This window comes from Xyrauchen texanus, chromosome 21 (genome assembly GCF_025860055.1).
Source record: "Xyrauchen texanus isolate HMW12.3.18 chromosome 21, RBS_HiC_50CHRs, whole genome shotgun sequence".
Taxonomy (NCBI): Eukaryota; Metazoa; Chordata; class Actinopteri; order Cypriniformes; family Catostomidae; genus Xyrauchen; species Xyrauchen texanus.
Genome location: NC_068296.1, coordinates 14,514,485 through 14,533,738, shown reverse-complemented (window position 1 = coordinate 14,533,738; position 19,254 = coordinate 14,514,485). Strand labels below are relative to the sequence as shown.

Below are 19,254 nucleotides of genomic sequence, written 5' to 3'. Positions count from 1 at the left end.
TTGAACACAAACTCTGTAGTGCCATACAACAAACACCAACTCTGTATGTCCATACAATGCAAGTGAATGATGACAAAAATGTTAACGCTCCAAAATGCACATAAAGGCAGCATAAAAGTAATCCACCCGACTCCAGTCGTTAAATCCATGTCTCCTGAAGCAATATGGTGGGTGTGGGTGAGAAACAGATCAATATTTAAAGGAATATTCCAGGTTCAATACAAGTTAACCACAAAAAATTATTTGACTCGTCCCTCTTTTTCTTAAAAAAAGCAAAAATGGAGGTTAGAGTACAAAGGAAATTAACGTGTCCAATTTGTGGAAGGTTTAAAGGCAGAAATGTGAAGCTTATAATTTTTTTTAAAGCACTTCCATTAATTCTTCTCTTAAAACTCATGGATTATTTTAGCTGTAAAAGTTGTTTAAATCATTATTTTTATAGTAATTTTAGGATTTTAGATTTTTTTTTTTTTTACATTACATCCTCATTGCAGCGAAGTTATAAAACTGGCTATAACTTTACACAGAAAAGGTTAATTAAGTCTTGTGTCTATCCTTTTGAAACAGTGAGCATTTTAACGTTTACGGATTGGCCACCATTCACTTCCATTTTAAGAGCCTCACTGGAACCCATATTTTTGCTTTTTTTGCACCTAGCTAGAGTCTGTGTTTGTAGTCTGCTAGTTTTTTTAGCATGCTTATATATCTGTTTTCAGCCTTTAATCCTTAACATCTGACATTTTTAAGCGCGCATCAGGTTTTCCCTCATATTATTCTCTTATCGCGATTCAACTGCGCGCATATTCCACCTGCATCCGCGTTCTATTTTTATCGCGATTAAACTGCGTGCATTTTTTCAGCGCGCACCCATTTTTTTGTCCTCTGCGGTACACAGATTATTGCATCGATATCAAAGCACCGCTTATCAAGAACAACCAACAACAACAAACAATTGTGTGAGGGATTCACATCAATCTCAAACCCTCACCACTCAGGAACAACCAACAACAATCAATTTGCGGTAAGTCATGGCATCCGCTCATGTTATTTCTTGTTATGTCACATGTTTACAATAGCCTGCTCCATCAGCAGTGAAGCATGGAGAAGGTTAATGAGTTAGAGACTCGCATCCGAACGCTAGTGGAGGTCAGTGAGAAAGATAAGCCGGTAGATACTGTTTCAGATGCGAGTAGTACAGAGAGCAACATATACACTTTGGTTCTGGCTGTAGAGCCCCTACAGCAGGGCATTTGGGTGACGTCTCGGCAGCATACTCGCTCAGCAAAGAGACACAACTCTCCCATTCCTGTTAGGCTTTCCAATTGATTCTCCCCACTCAGTGATACACCCACTGAGAATCATGTTGAGAGAGCCCTTGTTATTGGCGATTCTATTGTAAGGAACATGGAAATACAGACTCCAGCCACTATTGTTAATTGCATTTTGGGGGCCAGAGCGCCTGACATCAAATCAAATTTACAAGTGCTGGCTTATGCTAAACGTAGATTTTCTAAAATTGTTATCCATGTCGGCACTAACGATGTCCGGCTTCGCCAGCTGGAGATTACTAAAGATAATGTTAAAGAGGTGTGTGTATTTGCAAAAATGATGTCAGACACTGTAATATGCTCTGGTTCCCTCCCTGCTCATCATGGTGATGAGGTTTATAGTAGATTAGTGTCACTGAATGGCTGGATGCCTGAGTGGTGTCTGAAGAATAAAATAGGATTTATAGACAATTGGAAGAGTTTTTGGGGTAGACCTGACCTGCTAAAGAGAGATGGACTCCATCCTTCCAGGGAAGGTGCTGCTCTCCTCTCGTGTAATTTGGCTCATAGTCTTAATAATGATAGTATTTGACTAACTGGGGCCCAGGTCCGGAAGCAGACAAACTGGTTAATCCGAACATCTGCTAGCTGCCTTGAGACGTCACACAGGTCACATAAACTACAACACATAGAGACTGTATCACCTAGATATTTCATAGAGACTGTGTCTGTTCCCCGAACTACCAAACACAATACCCTCACTAAATCATTTAGAATTTTTTTTATTAAGGTCAAACTTGAACAAAACAAACAAATTAGAAATACACTTCATATAAAAATAGGGATACTAAACATTAGATCTCTTTCTACCAAAGCACTAATTGTTTATGAAATGATTACAGACCATAGATTGGATGCGCTCTGTTTGAATGAAACCTGGCTTAAACCAGATGAATATATTAGTTTAAATGAATCTACTCCCCCAGGTTATTGTTATAAACATGAGCCTCATCTGAAGGGTCAAGGAGGAGGTGTTACTATTTACAGTGAAGTTTTTGGTTTTACTCAGAGGACACCGTCAGAAATAAATAAAAAATCTCTGTCGTCTTTTGTACTTGCTACAATGTATAGATCACCCGGGCTGATTTCCTTGGTGAATTTGCTAATTTTTTGTCAGCTCTTGTAGTTACTGTAGATAGAGCTTTAATTGTTGGTGACTTCAACATTCACATAGATAATGAAAATGATACATCGGGATTAGCATTTATCGATATTCTCAACTCTCTTCGAGTCATACAAAATGTAACAGGACCAACTCATTGCCATAATCATACACTAGATTTAATTCTGTCATATGAAGTTGATGTTGATAATATAGAAATTCTGCAGCAGAGCGATGACATCTCTGATCATTACCTCGTCTCTTGTATGCTGCGATCAGCTAATGTTACTCAATCTACACCATGCTATCGTTCAGGTAGAACTATTCTTTCGACCACTAAAGATAGCTTCACTAATAATCTTCCAAATCTAACTCATACTCTCAATAAACCCCAAAGATTAGAAGAACTTGATGAAATAACAAAAATATATACATGCAGTCTTCTCTAGCACTCTTGATATTGTCACCCCACTTCGATTAAAGAGAATTAAAGAAAAAAGCCCTGCACCATGGTACAATGATCACACTAATGCGCTCAAGAGAGCAGCTCAGAAAATGGAGCACATGTGGAAAAATAAAAAACGTAAAGTATTTCGTGGTGCATGGAAGAACAGTGTCTGTAGATACAGACAGGCACTAAAAGCTGCCAGGTCAGCATATTTTAGTAAACTAATAGAAAATAACCACAACAATCCTAGATATTTATTCAGTACTGTGGCTAAATTGCTTAGGAATAAAGCCTCAACAGGACCAGATATTACGTCGCAGCACAAGAGTAATGACTTCATGAATTTCTTTACAGATATAATTGAAATATGAAATTATGCGATCATCTGTCATAGCACCTCAGAAAACAGTGTCTAATAATTTTCCTCACGCGCAACTTCATTTCTTCTCTGTTTTGTTAGCTCTTCATGACCTATCGAAACATCAAAAGCCACAACATGTTTGTTAGATCCTATACCAACTAAGCTCTTAAAAGAGGTAGCTCCTGTAATTTCAGAACCTCTTCTTAATATTATTAACTCATCTCTATGTTTATGCAGTTAATCCAGGATGGACTTCAAAGACATTGGTCATTAATCTTACAGTTCAAACAAAATCGATGTTTAAACACTGACCCTTAACACTTACTTAGTTTAATAATTTTAAACCATGACTTTAACTATACATAAGTAATATTTACATTATATTCATGATGTTAGCCAGAGGGGAACTGGCCCCACAGTGAGTCTAGTTTCTCCCAAGGTTATTTTTATCCATTAATCAACATCTTATGGAGTTTTGTGTTCCCTGCCACAGTCGCCTTCAGCTTGCTCACTGGGGTTATTAATAGAATAATTTTTAATTACTTATTTTTAAAAACGATTACAGTCATATTTTATCTAATTACACAATGATGATTCATCGACATTATAGACATTACAGTTTTATCGTTTGTTAATGCCTGATCTTCTGTAAAGCTGCTTTGAAATTATGTGTGTTGTTAAAGGCGCTATACAATTAAAATTGACTTGACTTCTTTTGATACTGAATTTAACCATTGTTTAATCTGCCATTGTTTATAAACATTCCTTTTAATGGCTGGTGTTATTGAGCCTTTACAATTCTTCTATATTCTTTATTTATTATCTTTTAATTCACTAAAGGGGGAATTCACTAACAATGAATTGTATCCATTGATAGCGTTGTTTATTTGCATGCACTATCTGCATTGATTTAGCAGCCGTCTCACTAAGCCAGTGGTTCGCAAAATGTTTACAGTGGCATACCCCTTCATACAGTGTACACCCTCTTGAACACATAGATAAAGTTCACAAGATTTTTTGAAAATATGTATATTTAAAATAATTAGTAAAACAACTCATAAAACATGCTGTATTTGTACGTTAGGTACACAATGTATTTATCATATACATATACAGTAAATGGCTCACTGATTATTGAGGTGGGTGTGGTACATTAGATATAACAAAACTGCATAACGACCATTAAACAACAAAATACATAATACTAGACCTAATCTTGGTATACATGGTGTAATATTTATTGTAGCAGTCAGGTGCGAGTGCAGTGTTGGTTTGTGTGTGTTATGTATATGTGTCATTGTGCTTATGCAGGTCTCTTTGACAGATGCTTGTTACAGCGCTCATCTGTGGCAGTTCAATAGTATAACTTTTGAAATGTGTACACAACAATCATAATCGGAAGAGGTAAAAACATCATACAGTTCAAATAGTCATAAAACAAATAGCACATTCGTTTCACTCACAAATGAGTGTTTTTATCCATCTCGAATTTCAGAATTATTTCAAGATTAATGTACTGTTTTAGGTTCTGTTTGGAGTTGTTTTAATCACAATGCTGTTCTGTAAGTAACAATGTGCTATTTCCACATTCTGTTATGTTTCAGTAATACACAAAAATTATTGCCCCCAAGTAGCTTGACCGCGCGCCTCATAGGCCAGGGCAATAGAATCCCTCACCCAATGTGACATAGTCTGTTTGGTAGCGGCCGCCCCCCTGTTGCAGCCCCCATAGCAGACAAATAATTGCCCTGACTTACGCCACTGGCTAGTGCGGTGGACATAAGTCTGAAGGGCACGGACTGGGCAGAGTCCGTGAAGTTTTTCCTGTTCCTGCGTTAAAAACGGCGGGGAGCAGAAGGCTTCCAGAGTGACAGGGTGTAGTGTCGAAAAAGGCACCTTAGGAAGGTAGTCAGGATGAGGATGCAGGATAGCTTTGGCCATACCTGGGGAAAACTCTAAACAGGCCGGCAAAACAGACAGAGCCTGTAGATCCCCGATTCTCTTAAGAGAGGTAATCGCCACAAGAAAAACCAGCTTGAGAGTCAGAAGTCTGTCAGACGCTGAATCTAGAGGTTCAAAGGGGGTCTCAACCAGACCCTCCAGGACTATTGCTAAGTCCCATGAGGGAGTTCTGGTCCTAACAGGAGGCCTCAGTTGCCTGGCTCCAAAAATGAAGCGAGCGAGTAGAGGGTGGCACCCCGTCCATCAAGACGTGGCAAGCCGAAATGGCGGCCACATAAACCCTGACAGTAGCGGGGCATATGCCTGCTGACAGTTTTTTTTCAAAGTCCAGACCTGAAACAATTTGGCAGTTAACTGGATCTGCACCATGTAAACTGCACCACTTTTCGAAGACACTTTTTTGTAGATTCTTCTGGTGGAGGGAGTCCTAGCACTAAGAATGGTCTCGATAACTTCAGGCGACAGCCCTGTGTCCCTCAGTTGGTACCCTTCAGGGGCCAAACATGAAGTTTCCACAATTCGGGCCGGGGATGAAATATTGTCCCCTGTGCCTGAGACAGAAGGTCCCTCCTGTCCGGAATCGCCCAAGGCGAGCCGTCGAGGAGAGATATCATCTCTGAGAACCAAATCCTGTTCGGCCAGCGAGGCGCTATCAGTAAGAGGCAAGACCCTTGCTGGCGAACTCTGGCCAAGACTCCCGGGAGCAGAGAAACCGGGGGAAAGGCATACAGACACATTCTGGGCCATGTATGCACCATCGCGCCCAGACCCAGGGGAGCTGGGTGACTCAGAGAGAAGTAGAGGGGACATTGTGCAGTCTCTTGAGAGGTGAAGAGGTCCACTTCTGCTCTGTAAAATATCTTCCAAATTTGTTGTACTACCTTGGGGTGGAGTTTCCACTCGCCCCTCGGTATGTTTTGTCTGGAAAGAAAATCTGCTCCCACATTCAGGCGTCCAGGGATATAAATTGCCCTGAGTGACAGGAGCTTGCCTTGGGCCCAAAGGAGAATCCGACGTGCCAGCAAATTCAGGTGGCGAGAACGTAGATCTCCTTGATGGTTTATGTAGGAGACTGCTGCTGTGTTGTCCACCCGCACAAGGACATGGCAGCCTCTCAGATGTTGGAGGAAGTATTTCAGGGCCAGAAGTACCGCCATCAGCTCGAGGCAGTTGATGTGCCAATCGAGCTGATGACCCTCCCATTCCCCTTGGTCTGGACGACCACTTAAGACCGCACCCCAACCCATCAGAGAGGCATCGGTCGTTAGCATCCTGCGACAACATGACGCACCGAGAGTGGGACCCAAGGTAAGAAACTGGGTCTTAACCACATAGAAAGGGAACGAAGCGCTTGGCGCGTAACCCTTATTTGCCTTGGGGGACTGGCCCTTGGATGAAATCCCCTGGATATTAGCCACAGCTGAAACGGTCTCATATGGAGAAGGCCCAAAGGAATCACTGTGGATGCAGACGCCATGAGACCTAGTATCCATTGATACTGACGAACAGTGCAAATTTGACCTAGCCTGAGATTGCTCAGGGAGTTCTGGATGGACCTGACATGAGCGGGAGACAACTGTGCCCGCATCGTAATCGAGTTCCATATAATCCCTAGATACGTAATCTCCTGGGTCGGAGAAAGAACGCTCTTTTGGACGTTGAGTCTCAGACCCAGAGAACCTAGATGAGCCAAGATGATATCTCTGTGCTGAACTGCCAGATTTGAGACTGTGCTAGTATCAGCCAGTCGGCTAAATAATTCAGAATGCAGATGCCCTGGAGTCGCAAAGGAGCCAGTGCTGCATCCATGCATTTTGTGAATGTGCGGGGTGATAGGGCTAGGCCAAATGGAAGAACCAGATACTGGAAGGCTTCGTCCCCGAAAGCGAACCTCAGGAACTTCCTGTGCTATGGCAGAATTCCAATATGGAAATATGCGTCCATGAGATCGATCGTGACCAGCCAATCATGATGTTGGATCTGAGACACGACCGACTTGACAGTTAGCATCTTGAACTTGAACACCCTGACCGAGCGGTTCAAGCCTCGAAGATCTAGAATCGGACGCAACCCCCCACCCTTCTTGGGAACCAGGAAGTATCTGCTGTAATAGCCTGACTCTTTCTCTGGAAGGGGAACATGTTCTATGGCCCCTTTTAACAAGAGATTTTGCAGTTCTTTCCACAGTAGACATGCCTGCTCCGGTCTTACGGTAGTAGGAAACATGCCGTTGAAACGCGGAGGGCGGCGAGCGAATTGAATTCTGTAGCCTCTTTATACTGTCTTTAGAACCCACATAGAAATACCTGGCAGAAGTTTCCACGCTGCCAGGTTCTCTGAGATGGGTACTAATTTCAACACTTCCTGTGTGTTGAGTGTTCCGTGTCCTGGATTAAGGCAGGAAGCAACAGTACACCGAACTCTTTGTTGGAAGCTTCTATCACCCGAAACACCAAAGGCGGCGGGAGTGAAGAGGTTTCATGAGGGTATCGGGAGGGCCGAAGTGGATGATACATGCGCCCCGTCCCGAAGGGAACTACCCTCACAAGGTTGGGTACAAGACCGTCAGGGTTTCTGAGCCTGTCCCCATTCCCTACGAGGGGGAGCACGACTCGCCATGCTCTGTTTTTGAGCCTCCCTCCTAGCAGAATCGGGGCGAGACTGGGTGGCTGACGGCCCCTTCAACTGAGTGCGGCGAGGAAGAAACTGTCCGAAGGCTTCCTCGTGGCTTTTCGCCTCCTGGAATCTGGAGATAACCGTATTCATGGTGTCTCCAAAGAGACCGGGGCATCGAGTAAGAAAACTCTGTCTTTATCCCAGATGCCTGAAAGGTTAAGCCATATATGCCTCTCTGTACTGACCAAAGCGGACAGAGACCGGCCAATGGCATGGGCTGACTGCTTGGTCGCATGGAGAGACAAATCTGTAGCTTGACGAAGTTCTGAAAAAGCCTCTTCGTCGAGAGTTTCACCCGCACTCAGGTCTTTTAGCAGGTCAGCCTGGTACGCCTGTAACACAGCCATGGTGTGCAGCGCAGCACCAGCCTGACCTGCCACATGATAAGCCCTCCCCACTAGCATGGAGGTAGTTCTGCATGGCTTAGAGGGGAGAGCAGGTTTTTTTAAAGATGATGCCGAACCCGGCGAGAGATAACCCGCAAGTGTCTCTTCGACCGGCGGCATCCTTGAATACCCTTGCGCCTCAGCACCCACGATAGTCGAATATAATTTTATTTTATTTATTTTATTTAACCTTTATTTATCCAGGTAAACTGTTTGAGAACCACTTCTCATTTACAAACATGACCTGGCCAAGAGGCTACAGGAATAATTAAGAACATACTGTACAGCTGTACATAGTCAAACACATAACACATAGAACAAGCAACTAAATTAAAAAAGATAGACAACAAAGGGGAAAAGAAAAGGAATAGAGTGCTTAAATATGTGTGTATAAATATGGTTCATGATTGTCAGCAGGAACAAGAGTCAACTATGTAATTTTCGAGATTTTGTTTAAAGGTGGAGATTGGGATCAGAGATGTAAGTTTCAGGGTATTTTGTAGTATATTCCAGTCATGTACTGATGCAAAGCGGAAGGCATTATGTCCAAAGGTAGTAGAAGTAGGGGGGTACTAAATTTAATCAAATTACTTGATCTTGTGTGATAGGTGTTATGAGCGGCATGAAGTAGGGATGACAAATATAGAGGTGCCTTGCCCAGAATTGTCTTGTATATGAAGAGAAACCAATGATGGAGCCGCTGGGTATAAAGGGAGGGCCAACCCACCAGTTTATACAGGTCACAGTGATGAGTGTGAAAGGGTGCATTAGTGGCAAAACGGATGGCTGAATGATAGATTGTGTCAAGTTTTTTTAGAGCTGTGTTTGGTGCCATTCTGTAGATAATATCGCCGTAATCCAAAATTGGCAGTACTGTCGTCTTAACGAGGGTGCATTTGGAAGCATGGGTAAAGGAGGCTTTATTACGGAAAAGAAAAGCTAGTCTAGCTTTGACTTTTGTTTGAAGGTTATTGATGTGTGTAATGAATGACAGAGATGAATCCAACCAGATACCTAGATATTTATATTCTTTGACTCCAGAGCCATACCGTTCATGCAGGTTATTATAGGTGGAGTCTCTGTAACCTGATTTCGGCTAAAAAGGATACATTTTGTCTTACTGGCGTTAATACGGAGGTGGAGACTGTCAAAGAACTGCTCTATATAGGTGAAGCTGAATTTAAGACTGGAAGCCGCAGAATTGGGAGAGGAACCAACTGAGTACAAAATGGTATCATCTGCATAAAGATGAATCCGAGAGGTACCAACAGCTCTGGCTATATCATTGATGTAGATAGAAAAAAGGATTGGACCCAGGATGGAGCCTTGAGGCACACCTTTAGAGACAGTAAGTGGGTCTGACATAATGTTGTCAACCTTCAATTGCTGGACACGGTTGGTGAGATAATTAGCAAACCAATCACAGCTATAGGAGGACAGACCAATACTGGAAAGCTTATGTAAGAGGATCCTATGGTCGACAGAGTCAAAGGCCTTGGCGAGGTCTATAGGTCTATATAATGACGTCGAGGGCACGTGAACGCGTGAGGTATAAGGTTTCCTCCACGAACGAGCAAGCTCATTGGGGGGTCATCAAAGAAGGGAAGGGACTGATGAGGCATTCCCTTCCCTTGGCCACCAGACAGAAATCTGTCCTCTAACTTGGAGCGTTTGGGGGTTTCTTGGTCACGTGGCCAGTTAAATTAAAGTCTGGCCACTGCACGAGTAACCACATCAAGTAACTCTTCAGAGGATTTTGTGTCATGCTTTGAGTGCTCTGATGTGGGTAACTCGAAATCTACAGATCCAAGAGAATCGAGGTCCCCCTCCTGAACTGAAGAGGTGCCGGAGCGCGCTTCAAGATCACGTGAAGTACCAGCTGGATCTGGGGAGAGAGCGAGCGAAAGGGACGTACCCGTCTCTCGCTCCTCAGCCAGATCCATACGAGAGCCCCACGAATGAAGTGCGGGTGCCGGCTCTCGGAAGTAAGCGAGGCGAGCGCGAAGCATTCTGACCGAAAGGAGGTCACAATGCGCGCACCCGCCCTGCCCCAATGCGAGAGCCGCGTGCTCTTCCCCCAAACAAACAAAACAAAACTCAAGCGTGTCCTTGTCAGTCATGTAACATTGACAAGGAAACATGCATCGTTTGCTCTGTTTCTCCACCATTCTCTTTTATATATATATATATATATATATATATATATATATATATACATATATAAAATCTCTTTCAGAGCAGAGAGAGAAAGGAAAGAAAGTTCTGCGCACTGCCTAACAATTTCTAACTCCTAACAAAAGGGAAGAAAGTTTTTAGCAGGTTTGTGAGACACACAGCACAGTATGCTCTGAATGAAAAATATCTGACGACACGCTGGTGACGCCTCTATTTTATAGCCTGGCCACAGGTGCATCTAATGATCAACACCAGCCGAGGCTATAAATTCCGGTCAATGTTCATTGACGTGTTACACACAAATTCACAGCTGTTCACAATGCAGGATTGTTCTCTGTAGCGCTTAGCAAAAGCTCAGCATCATGGAGTGGAGTGGTGGTGGTGTAGTGGTCTAAGCATGTAACTGGTAATCTGGTAATCAGAAGGATGCTGGTTTGAGCCCCACAGCCACTACCATTGTGTCCTTGAGCAAGGCACTTAACTCCAGGTTGCTCCGGGGGGATTGGGCAGTCCAAAGATGGCACAAGGGGCAAACAGGCAGTCCAAGGGGGGCACAAGGGAACCAGGGAGACCAGAGCAGGCGGACAGCTAGGAGACCAAGGTGACCAGAGCAGATCTGGGGGATGGTCTGGAGACCAAGGGGGTGACCTCAAGGTGGGGACCGGGTCTGGAGGCCTGGGAGGAGGCCACAGGGCGGGGACTGGGTCAGGAGGCCCGGGAGGAGGCCACAGGGCGGGGTCTGGGTCAGGAGACCTGACACAAGGCGAGGACTGTGTCAGGGGGCCTGGGAGGCGGCTACAGGACGGGGACTGGTTCAGGAGGCCTGGGAGGCTGCCACAGGACCACAGCCATGGAGAACTCTGAGGGCGGAGCCGTGGAAGGCGGAGCCATGGGGAAGATGGAGCCATGGAGGCTCAGGAGACGGGGCCGTGGAAGGCTCAGGAGACAGGGCGGTGGAAGGCTCAGGACACAGGGTGGTGGAAGGCGGAGCCGTGGAAGGCTCAGGAGACAGAGCCGTGGAAGGCTCAGGAGACAGGGCCGAGGAAGGCGGAGCCGTGGAAGGCTCAGAAGGCGGGGCCCTGGATGGAGGAGACTGGGAAACAGAAGCCTTTCTTCTCCTCCTCCTCCTCCTCCTTTTGGTCAGTTGTTCTGTAATGCTGGGAAGAAGTCAAGAGAGCTGGATCTAGGTGCAGCTAAGGATTTTTAATGAAAATAAACAAACTCAAATAACTGGTAGACACAGGAACAAATAAAACATCAACGATGGGAAACAAGAACATAAACAGGAGCAAACATCTAGGAAGGGCACTGGTTAAACACAGGAGGTCAAACACATACAGGTACATACAACAACTGACAACGAATGATCAAACAACAGGGCTTAAATACACAAAGGATAATTACTAAATGAAACACAGGTGAGGACAATGAAGCACAGCTGGCAGAGATGAGAGCAGGGAATTATGGGAAGTGTAGTCCGGGAACAGATGACAGGGGAGAAACACAGGCCAGACAACAGTGAATCATGACAGCGGCTAACGGTCGTTGTTAGGGTTGCCACTTTTGAAGTTTTCAAATAAGGTAAACTTAACAATATGCTTTATTAATAAAATTGCATATCCTTTCTTATTTGCTAAAATGAGAATTTTCCTGACCCATGACTTATAAAAAAAAGTACATAATTTATATGTTAAAAATATCCATCCATCCATCCATCGTCAACCGCTTATCCTGTGTACAGGGTCGCGGGGGGCTGGAGCCTATCCCAGCTAACATTGGGCGAAAGGCGGGGGACACCCTGGACAGGTCGCCAGATGTTAAAAATATATTTATTGTAATTCTTTCAATTATTTGTCTTCTTTGTGTTATTTATGTTTACATTTTGGATGGATTATACATATAATTTTTTTTGTATAATTTGCATTTATTTTATTTATTTTTTCCTTCAACTGTACTTACACAGTAGACACATTTTCCAACCTATATCAATGTTAAATTGGCGATCTGGAATGCTTACACCATGATGCCATCTGACCAGCTTAAATACAGGACAAATCGCGTCATTTTTATCTTTAAATACAATATTTTACAGGACGGGTGGCAATCGTTGTAGTGCTAAAAAACACAACTTTTTGTATGGATGCAACTACAGACTTTAAAACTTCAAGTTGGGTTACTTAAAAAGGCAAGCTACAATCTGCTAAAAAGGTAATGAATTGTCATTTAAAATTTCTGCAATTATAATATTGTCTATAACAAGATATGAAAGGTACATACACACAAATGGAATGACTACCTAGACTAGGCACTTAGTACTTGTATCCTTCTTAAACAATTGGGATTACTGAGCACCTAGTTATGGCATCTTATTTTCTAGAGCTAGCCAGCCAAGCACTGACGTTTGTAAATCGGACACATCATGTCTTATTTAATCTATATTTGAATTGAAAGAATGACTAATACTTAATTTATATACACATGGTGCAGGGCTATACCAGTGCACATAATGCACCGAAAGTCAGTGCAGTAAGGTGCTGGGTTTTGTGCTTAATTTTTGTGTGCTAAAGTGCCACAACTTTTTAGTGAATTTGCTTCCAAAAATCATTACAATCTTATTTTTATGGTATTGCGGCATAAGTAAAACCTGTTCTTCTCTTACAAATGTGAAAGTGGAGCTTAAAAAGAATCGATTAAAGAAGCCAGAATTATTTCTGTGCTACAGTGAAATCCCTATCTAATGACAGGACTGTACAGAATTGGAGTGCATAACAGGGAAACTAGTGGAAGGCAATTGCCTCATGAAATGTCCTCCTTTATTTATTGGCATATTTATAAATAAGCAGGCACTTATGATAACCCACAAGGTATAATTCCTACATTATTTAATTTTAGTAAAGTCAAAAAATTTTAAGTAAATAATGGAATCACTTTAAAAATATTTAAATTAAACAAACTTAACTTTTAAATTAAAAAAGTCTCAAGAGCAAGAAAGAACAAGATATATGTGTAAATCTGAAAAAAATTATAAACAGTTATTTTAAAACAGTGAATGGATACTTATACACAATATAAGGAAAATACTTACAGTATATAGAAATATTTATTCATACAAAACAAAGATGTGTCAAAGAAAAATACATCACAATAAGAGGACACATTCAATTTTCATGTAATGTAAAAACCAGGGGGCGTGTTCAGATGGGTGGCCAGAATTGGCCAGATGGAACCCCTAGAATTGATTGGCCATTTCCCAAGTTGGAGACGGGCCTTCAATAAAACCTTTAAATCGTTTAAATCGAAGCAGGACAGTGTCACACTGCATACAGTCATCCAAAATTAATACATTCACCCCCCCCCCCCCCACCCCCCCTCGTTTTTTAAACAAAAACTTTGCATTGTGTACCATTCACTGCAAGCATCGTACAACATGGCAACATTACCAGTCCCATTCTTGAAGTGAACAGGCCAATAATCTCTTCTATCCCAACTAGACAAAAACTGCAATGCTGTAATCTTCTGTGTATTTTATCAAATTACGTACATTTTTGTTTTAAAGCCACATTTAATTAAATGATCAAATAACCTTTGTCAGTCCAAATACATGGCTATATTGAGTACACAAAGCTGAATCCATTCACATTTTTTATATATAGTCCTATGATAAGTTTAAGAAATATCTTCTTTACTGTCTCAAAATAAAACAATATTATTGATAGTATTTTAATACCAATTGATAGTACTGTACATCACTTCACAGCTTAATCTCTCTAAAAATAAAATAAAATAAAATAAAAAACATGCTATTTGAAGTCTTCTGTTGTACAGTATTAACATTTAGTAACATTAAAAAAACCTATTTAACTAAATAACATTCAAATATTGAAATTCCTGAAAATTTACATATCTTATTAAAGCTACACTATGTAACTTTTGGCCCTCTAGTAGTTAAATAATAAAACTGCATGCGTCTTGTGGAAGACTTTGTTTTGGATGTGCTTCTGCTCTGCTCCTCTGTGCGGATGAATGTGTTTCGAGGCACCGGTGTATGAAATAATAATATATGAAAGAAAAGAAAAGACGGATATCCGAAAACATGTAATCTGAGCAGATAAGTGCCATATCTTATGCTGTTGTTTTGACTTATTGGAAACATTGATGTTTTGAAATAAATGGCGTTACAAAAGTTAGGCAATTTTCATTAACATTAGACATATTGCTGGCTAGTCTGATAAGGTCAAACGTTGTAAAGTTTTTATAACTGCAGGATATTCTTGCCAAATAGCCCACAGTAGTAACTAATTTATAGATTATCATTGTTACCAACCAGTGGTCAACATAATTTCAAGACTCACATGTCCTTGGCAAGCCTTAGACTAATGGATTTATTTATATAAATGATTGCTGTTATAAAGAAAAATACACACGTGTGCTAGCAAGACGTGTGTTGCCATCTCTGAAAAGCCAAGCCGATGTTGATTCAGGTTTTATTATGGACTCTGTTTTCTGTATTTTGCTTTCTGTATTTTGCTTGTAGACTCTGCTCTGTTCGAGGCTTCATTGTTTATACAACAGATGATTCCACGGGGGGTTGTAATTTTTAATGATCTATGGTCAATTTTTCTTGTTTGTTGTGACAACAAACATTCAACTTCAAGCTGCTTCCACACAATACACGTGCTACAGTAGTCAGAGCTTATTTTCTCTGTGTACAGATATGACGCGAACACTCACAGGAATGGAGTATGTATGCAATTTCCTGCGAAATCTGTCGAAACAGCTCTAAAATATAAATCATTATTATAGGTTTATCAAAGTGTATTTGGGTAAAGACATGGTTTGGAAGACAGATTTTTGTTGCACTTTCTCATTAATAACATTTAGTTATTTTTAACAAATAAAAGTTACATAGTGTAGCTTTAATAAATCAGTATTAGCCCATCATCAGGGATGTTGAGTTACACTTCATGCAACCCTTGAATGAGTCTGTGCCCCACATGGGCCACCCCATTCAAAAAAGTCTGAACATGCCACTGGTATAATCATAATGTAAAACTATTTGTTTTGTGAGGCTCTACCCATGATTGCTTTTTTAGTGTTTCTTTCTGGATGTAAAAGGATGATGTAGCACTTTGGGGCAAATATAGCCACCAGTAATCCAAAACTGGAAGCCAGAATGGCAAAAATCTCAACAGCCACTGAATATTTTCCTGGTGAGCTAACATACGCTGGAACAAATGCAATCCACACAGCAAAGAAGATCAACATACTGAAGGTAATGAATTTGGCTTCATTAAAATGATCTGGGAGATTCCTTGAAAGGAAGGCTAACATGAAGCTTACTGCTGCTAGCAGACCAATGTAGCCCAGCAGCATAGAAAATCCAGCCACTGAGCCAATAGCACACTCATATACTATTTTAGAGCTCATATACTGACTGTTCTTATGGGGTGTGGGAGAGGCAGTTGACAACCAGACTGCACATATCATGACTTGGAGGGCAGTTAGGACCAAGACTGTCCCTCTTTGCTGGACTGCCCCAAACCATTTCATGGCAGATTTACCCTCAGGCCGAGATGACTTGAACACAGCTATTACCACCATAGTCTTGACCAGGATGCTGGAGACGCACAGAACAAAGCTAATGCCAAACATGGCATGTCTTAACTGACATGTCCACAACTGTGGCTGGCCAATGAACAGTAAGACACACAGAAAACACAGTTTGAGTGACAGCAGCAACAGGAAACTGAGCTCTGAATTATTGGCACGTACTACTGGAGTGTTATGGTGATTGGCGAAGATAATCATCACAAGAGCACAGAAGCAGGTGCCAAGCAGAGAAGCAGTCGTCAGCGAGATGCCCAACGGATCCTCATAGGATAGAAACTCCACTTCTTTGGGATTACAGTCAGTCTTTTCTGGATTTGACCATGAGTCACCTGGACATACTGTGCACTCAATAGAATCTATAAGTTAGTGAGACAGAGAGAGAGAGAGAGAGAGAGAATGGTGCCTTTGTAGTGAGATTACATACAAATTTCATGCATATGCATATTTAAAAATGTTCTTGTTCTTTTGCTGAATATAATCTCAATAATCATTTCCTCACCTGTTGTATTAGAAATCTCCCCATCTGCACATGGCAGACAGTCAAAACAGCAAACAGGAAGGCCCTTCCTTCTGGCTCGCCTGGTGCCTGGAGGGCAGCTTTCACTGCACACAGACCGTGGGGGCTAAGGGTGACAACATTTGTTTTCTCAGCAGTACTAATATGTGTAAGTGTTGGTTCAGTGCATATGACTATGTATAAATCAATCGCTAAAATGTACTTGCAGTTTGAAGGATCATTAAAAGGATGAAATTAACATATCAATTACTTTTTTGGTCTCAAAGTTCCAGAATATTTTATTCTCTTCAAGTGTGAGCACCCTCCCGATTGAGTCCCCTTCATTCACCACACCAACTGTGCTGACCCTTACTGAGCCGTCAGAACTCGGCTGCCAGTTCATCACATCATAGATAGCCAGTGCATCCCCATTCTTATTAAATGACACGTGGTCCCCAAAGCCTGTGGTGAAGTTGACTTTTTGTAGATAACTGACCACCTGCATAAGTTACAGACAGGACAGTTGTTACCATAAATATATTTCTATATTTTTTATAAACATGTAGAAGATTGTCCATGTGACTTATGCTAATTGAAATAGGCAGTTTTTCTGCTGTGCTGTGGCTCTGTACAGATGGTTCTTACCTGCCAGGGCTGCAGGTTGTTTATGTCGGCACAGCTGTTCCCACTGAACGGCCCTCTCCCCTCCTCGCACTGCATCAGATCATGGAGGGCATGTGCCAGGGCATATACTGCCTTATACACATTATAGGAGGCCCTCAGCTCTGATACATCAGTGTATGTTGTGTCTGTGCTTCTCAGATCCTCTTGCCCTGAACACCTCTGTACATCTTTCTCTCGGCTTCCTGTCTCAAAACTGCACCCAAACATTTTCTCCCAAAAGATTCTTACCATATTGTTTTTTGAATTGTTGTCAGGACGGAGGTGTTGCAAAAATTCATATAGTCCCCGGATCTCTCCGCGGCGAATGGCGATGCCCAGCGTGCCCCCCAGAAAGGGCAACAGATGCTGTGTTTGAAACACAGGTGAGGTGGCCCAAGCTTCACTTGCAATCCATTGCCTTCCTGTTACATTTTGCAATGCCACCTCATCCATCAGTGGCAACAAATAGGCCTCGGTGGAGAACACCACCAACACTTTGGCTGTAGAGGCCTGAATCACTTGTACTATGCGCCGGATATCGTTGCGGTTGTTATCACGGGGCAGTATTTCAGAAAAGCCAACGCACCCTCCAAACAGCTGCACATCTTGGTGGAAGGACTGAGCGGCATAGATGCCGTAATCATCATCACTGTAGATCAGGCCAACCCAGGTCCATCCAAAATGCCTCAGAATTTGAACCATAGCCCGCACCTGGAAGGCATCACTGGGGATAGTTCTGAAGAAGGAGGGATACTTCTTCCTGTCACTCAAGCAAGAGCAGGTGGCAAAGTAGCTAACCTTAAAGGACAGACAAATTGGCAGCAAATATGTCTTCAGTACGGTACAACTATCTTAAGAAAGGCAATTGAGAGAGAATCATTTAGAGCAAGTAATATATTTTGTATATAAAGTTTGTATAAAGTTTGTATATATGGATTAATCTAACTGAAACATACAGGAAGTTTTTTTCTTTTTAAATTTTGCATCTTACCATGGGCATTCGGAACAGCCCCAGCACACTGGAGATTGCAATTGAGTGAGTGGAACCAGGATCTCCCACAAGAGCAATTACTGGTGGTGGGCCGGTGCAGTCGAGGTTGGAGAAGGACTCCTCCGTTCCACTAACCAGAGCTGTAGCAGCCCTGAATGCCACTCCAAGCTTCACACAATTGTCATAAAGATAGTAACCAAGGGTGACATTAGGCAGCAGGCTGGGATCTTTATTGATTTCTTCTATTGCAAAAACCATAGTCCGTGCCTGCTGGAAGCTTGCCATATCAAATCTAAAAAAGCAAGACAAATTATGATATTTAGTGTTTCTGAAAATAATTAATGGTTAAAGAAAAAATTAACAATCTTTAACAACATCTACATGAAACTGAATCCATGTATTTTTCCTTTTAGATTGAATGTCTTTAATAATCACTTCTTCTGTAAATCACATACTCTTCATTAAGTATGCTGATTTGATGCAAATTTGTGTCAGAAAACTGTTTCTGTTTAACACAGCAGTTGAACAAATTAATAGTGACAAATCATAGAGTGCATGCAAAAATACATATTTTTTTCTATAGCCCCTTCACTTCTTTTGTAGCTGTCCTTATTCTGTCTGCCCCCAGACTCACTGCTCACAGTATGGTGGTTCTGGCTCAGTTCTGAAGCTCAGCTCTGGGAACACTGTAAGAAAGTGAACCTCAAACAGGCCTCCAATGACAAGGTCTCCATTCTGGTACATTCCATTCAACTTGAAGCGTCCCAGAAGCTGACAGTTAACTGAACTGAGTACTGAAGCTGCAGAGATACAGTTAAAGGTCAGGCAGAGACAAATATATTGAGTGATCCACATCTCTATCTTTTTTTTTTTAACCAGCTCCCCCACTTGTCTCAGTTATTTATAATAAAGATTGTGTGGGGTGTTGCTTTAAAATAGCAGGCGGTGCCAAGTGGGCCTCCCAGGAAATCTCTTCACATTGTTTTCTCTTTAAATTATAATTTGAAGAATGGCAACTTAGTATAAGTATTCATTTGTTATAGTAATAACTTTTCT

At 41.9% G+C, this 19,254-nt stretch overlaps 1 protein-coding gene across 2 annotated transcripts; it reads right to left on the bottom strand.

Moving 5' to 3' along the window:
- Positions 1-14,011: 14,011 nt before the first annotated feature.
- On the bottom strand, positions 14,012-19,053 carry LOC127661872 (extracellular calcium-sensing receptor-like). Of its 2 annotated transcripts, none has more exons than XM_052152814.1 (6): positions 18,833-19,053; positions 18,199-18,490; positions 17,190-18,005; positions 16,816-17,043; positions 16,548-16,671; positions 14,012-16,404 (listed from the first exon to the last, which is right to left on the bottom strand). In XM_052152814.1, the coding sequence occupies exons 1-6, from the start codon at positions 19,051-19,053 to the stop codon at positions 15,491-15,493; spliced, it is 2,595 nt and encodes an 864-aa protein (XP_052008774.1). In that variant the 3' UTR covers positions 14,012-15,490. The 2 variants fall into 2 exon arrangements, with proteins under 2 accessions (XP_052008774.1, XP_052008775.1); XM_052152815.1 differs by having other exon boundaries at positions 18,840-18,986.
- Between the last annotated feature and the right edge of the window lie 201 nt (positions 19,054-19,254).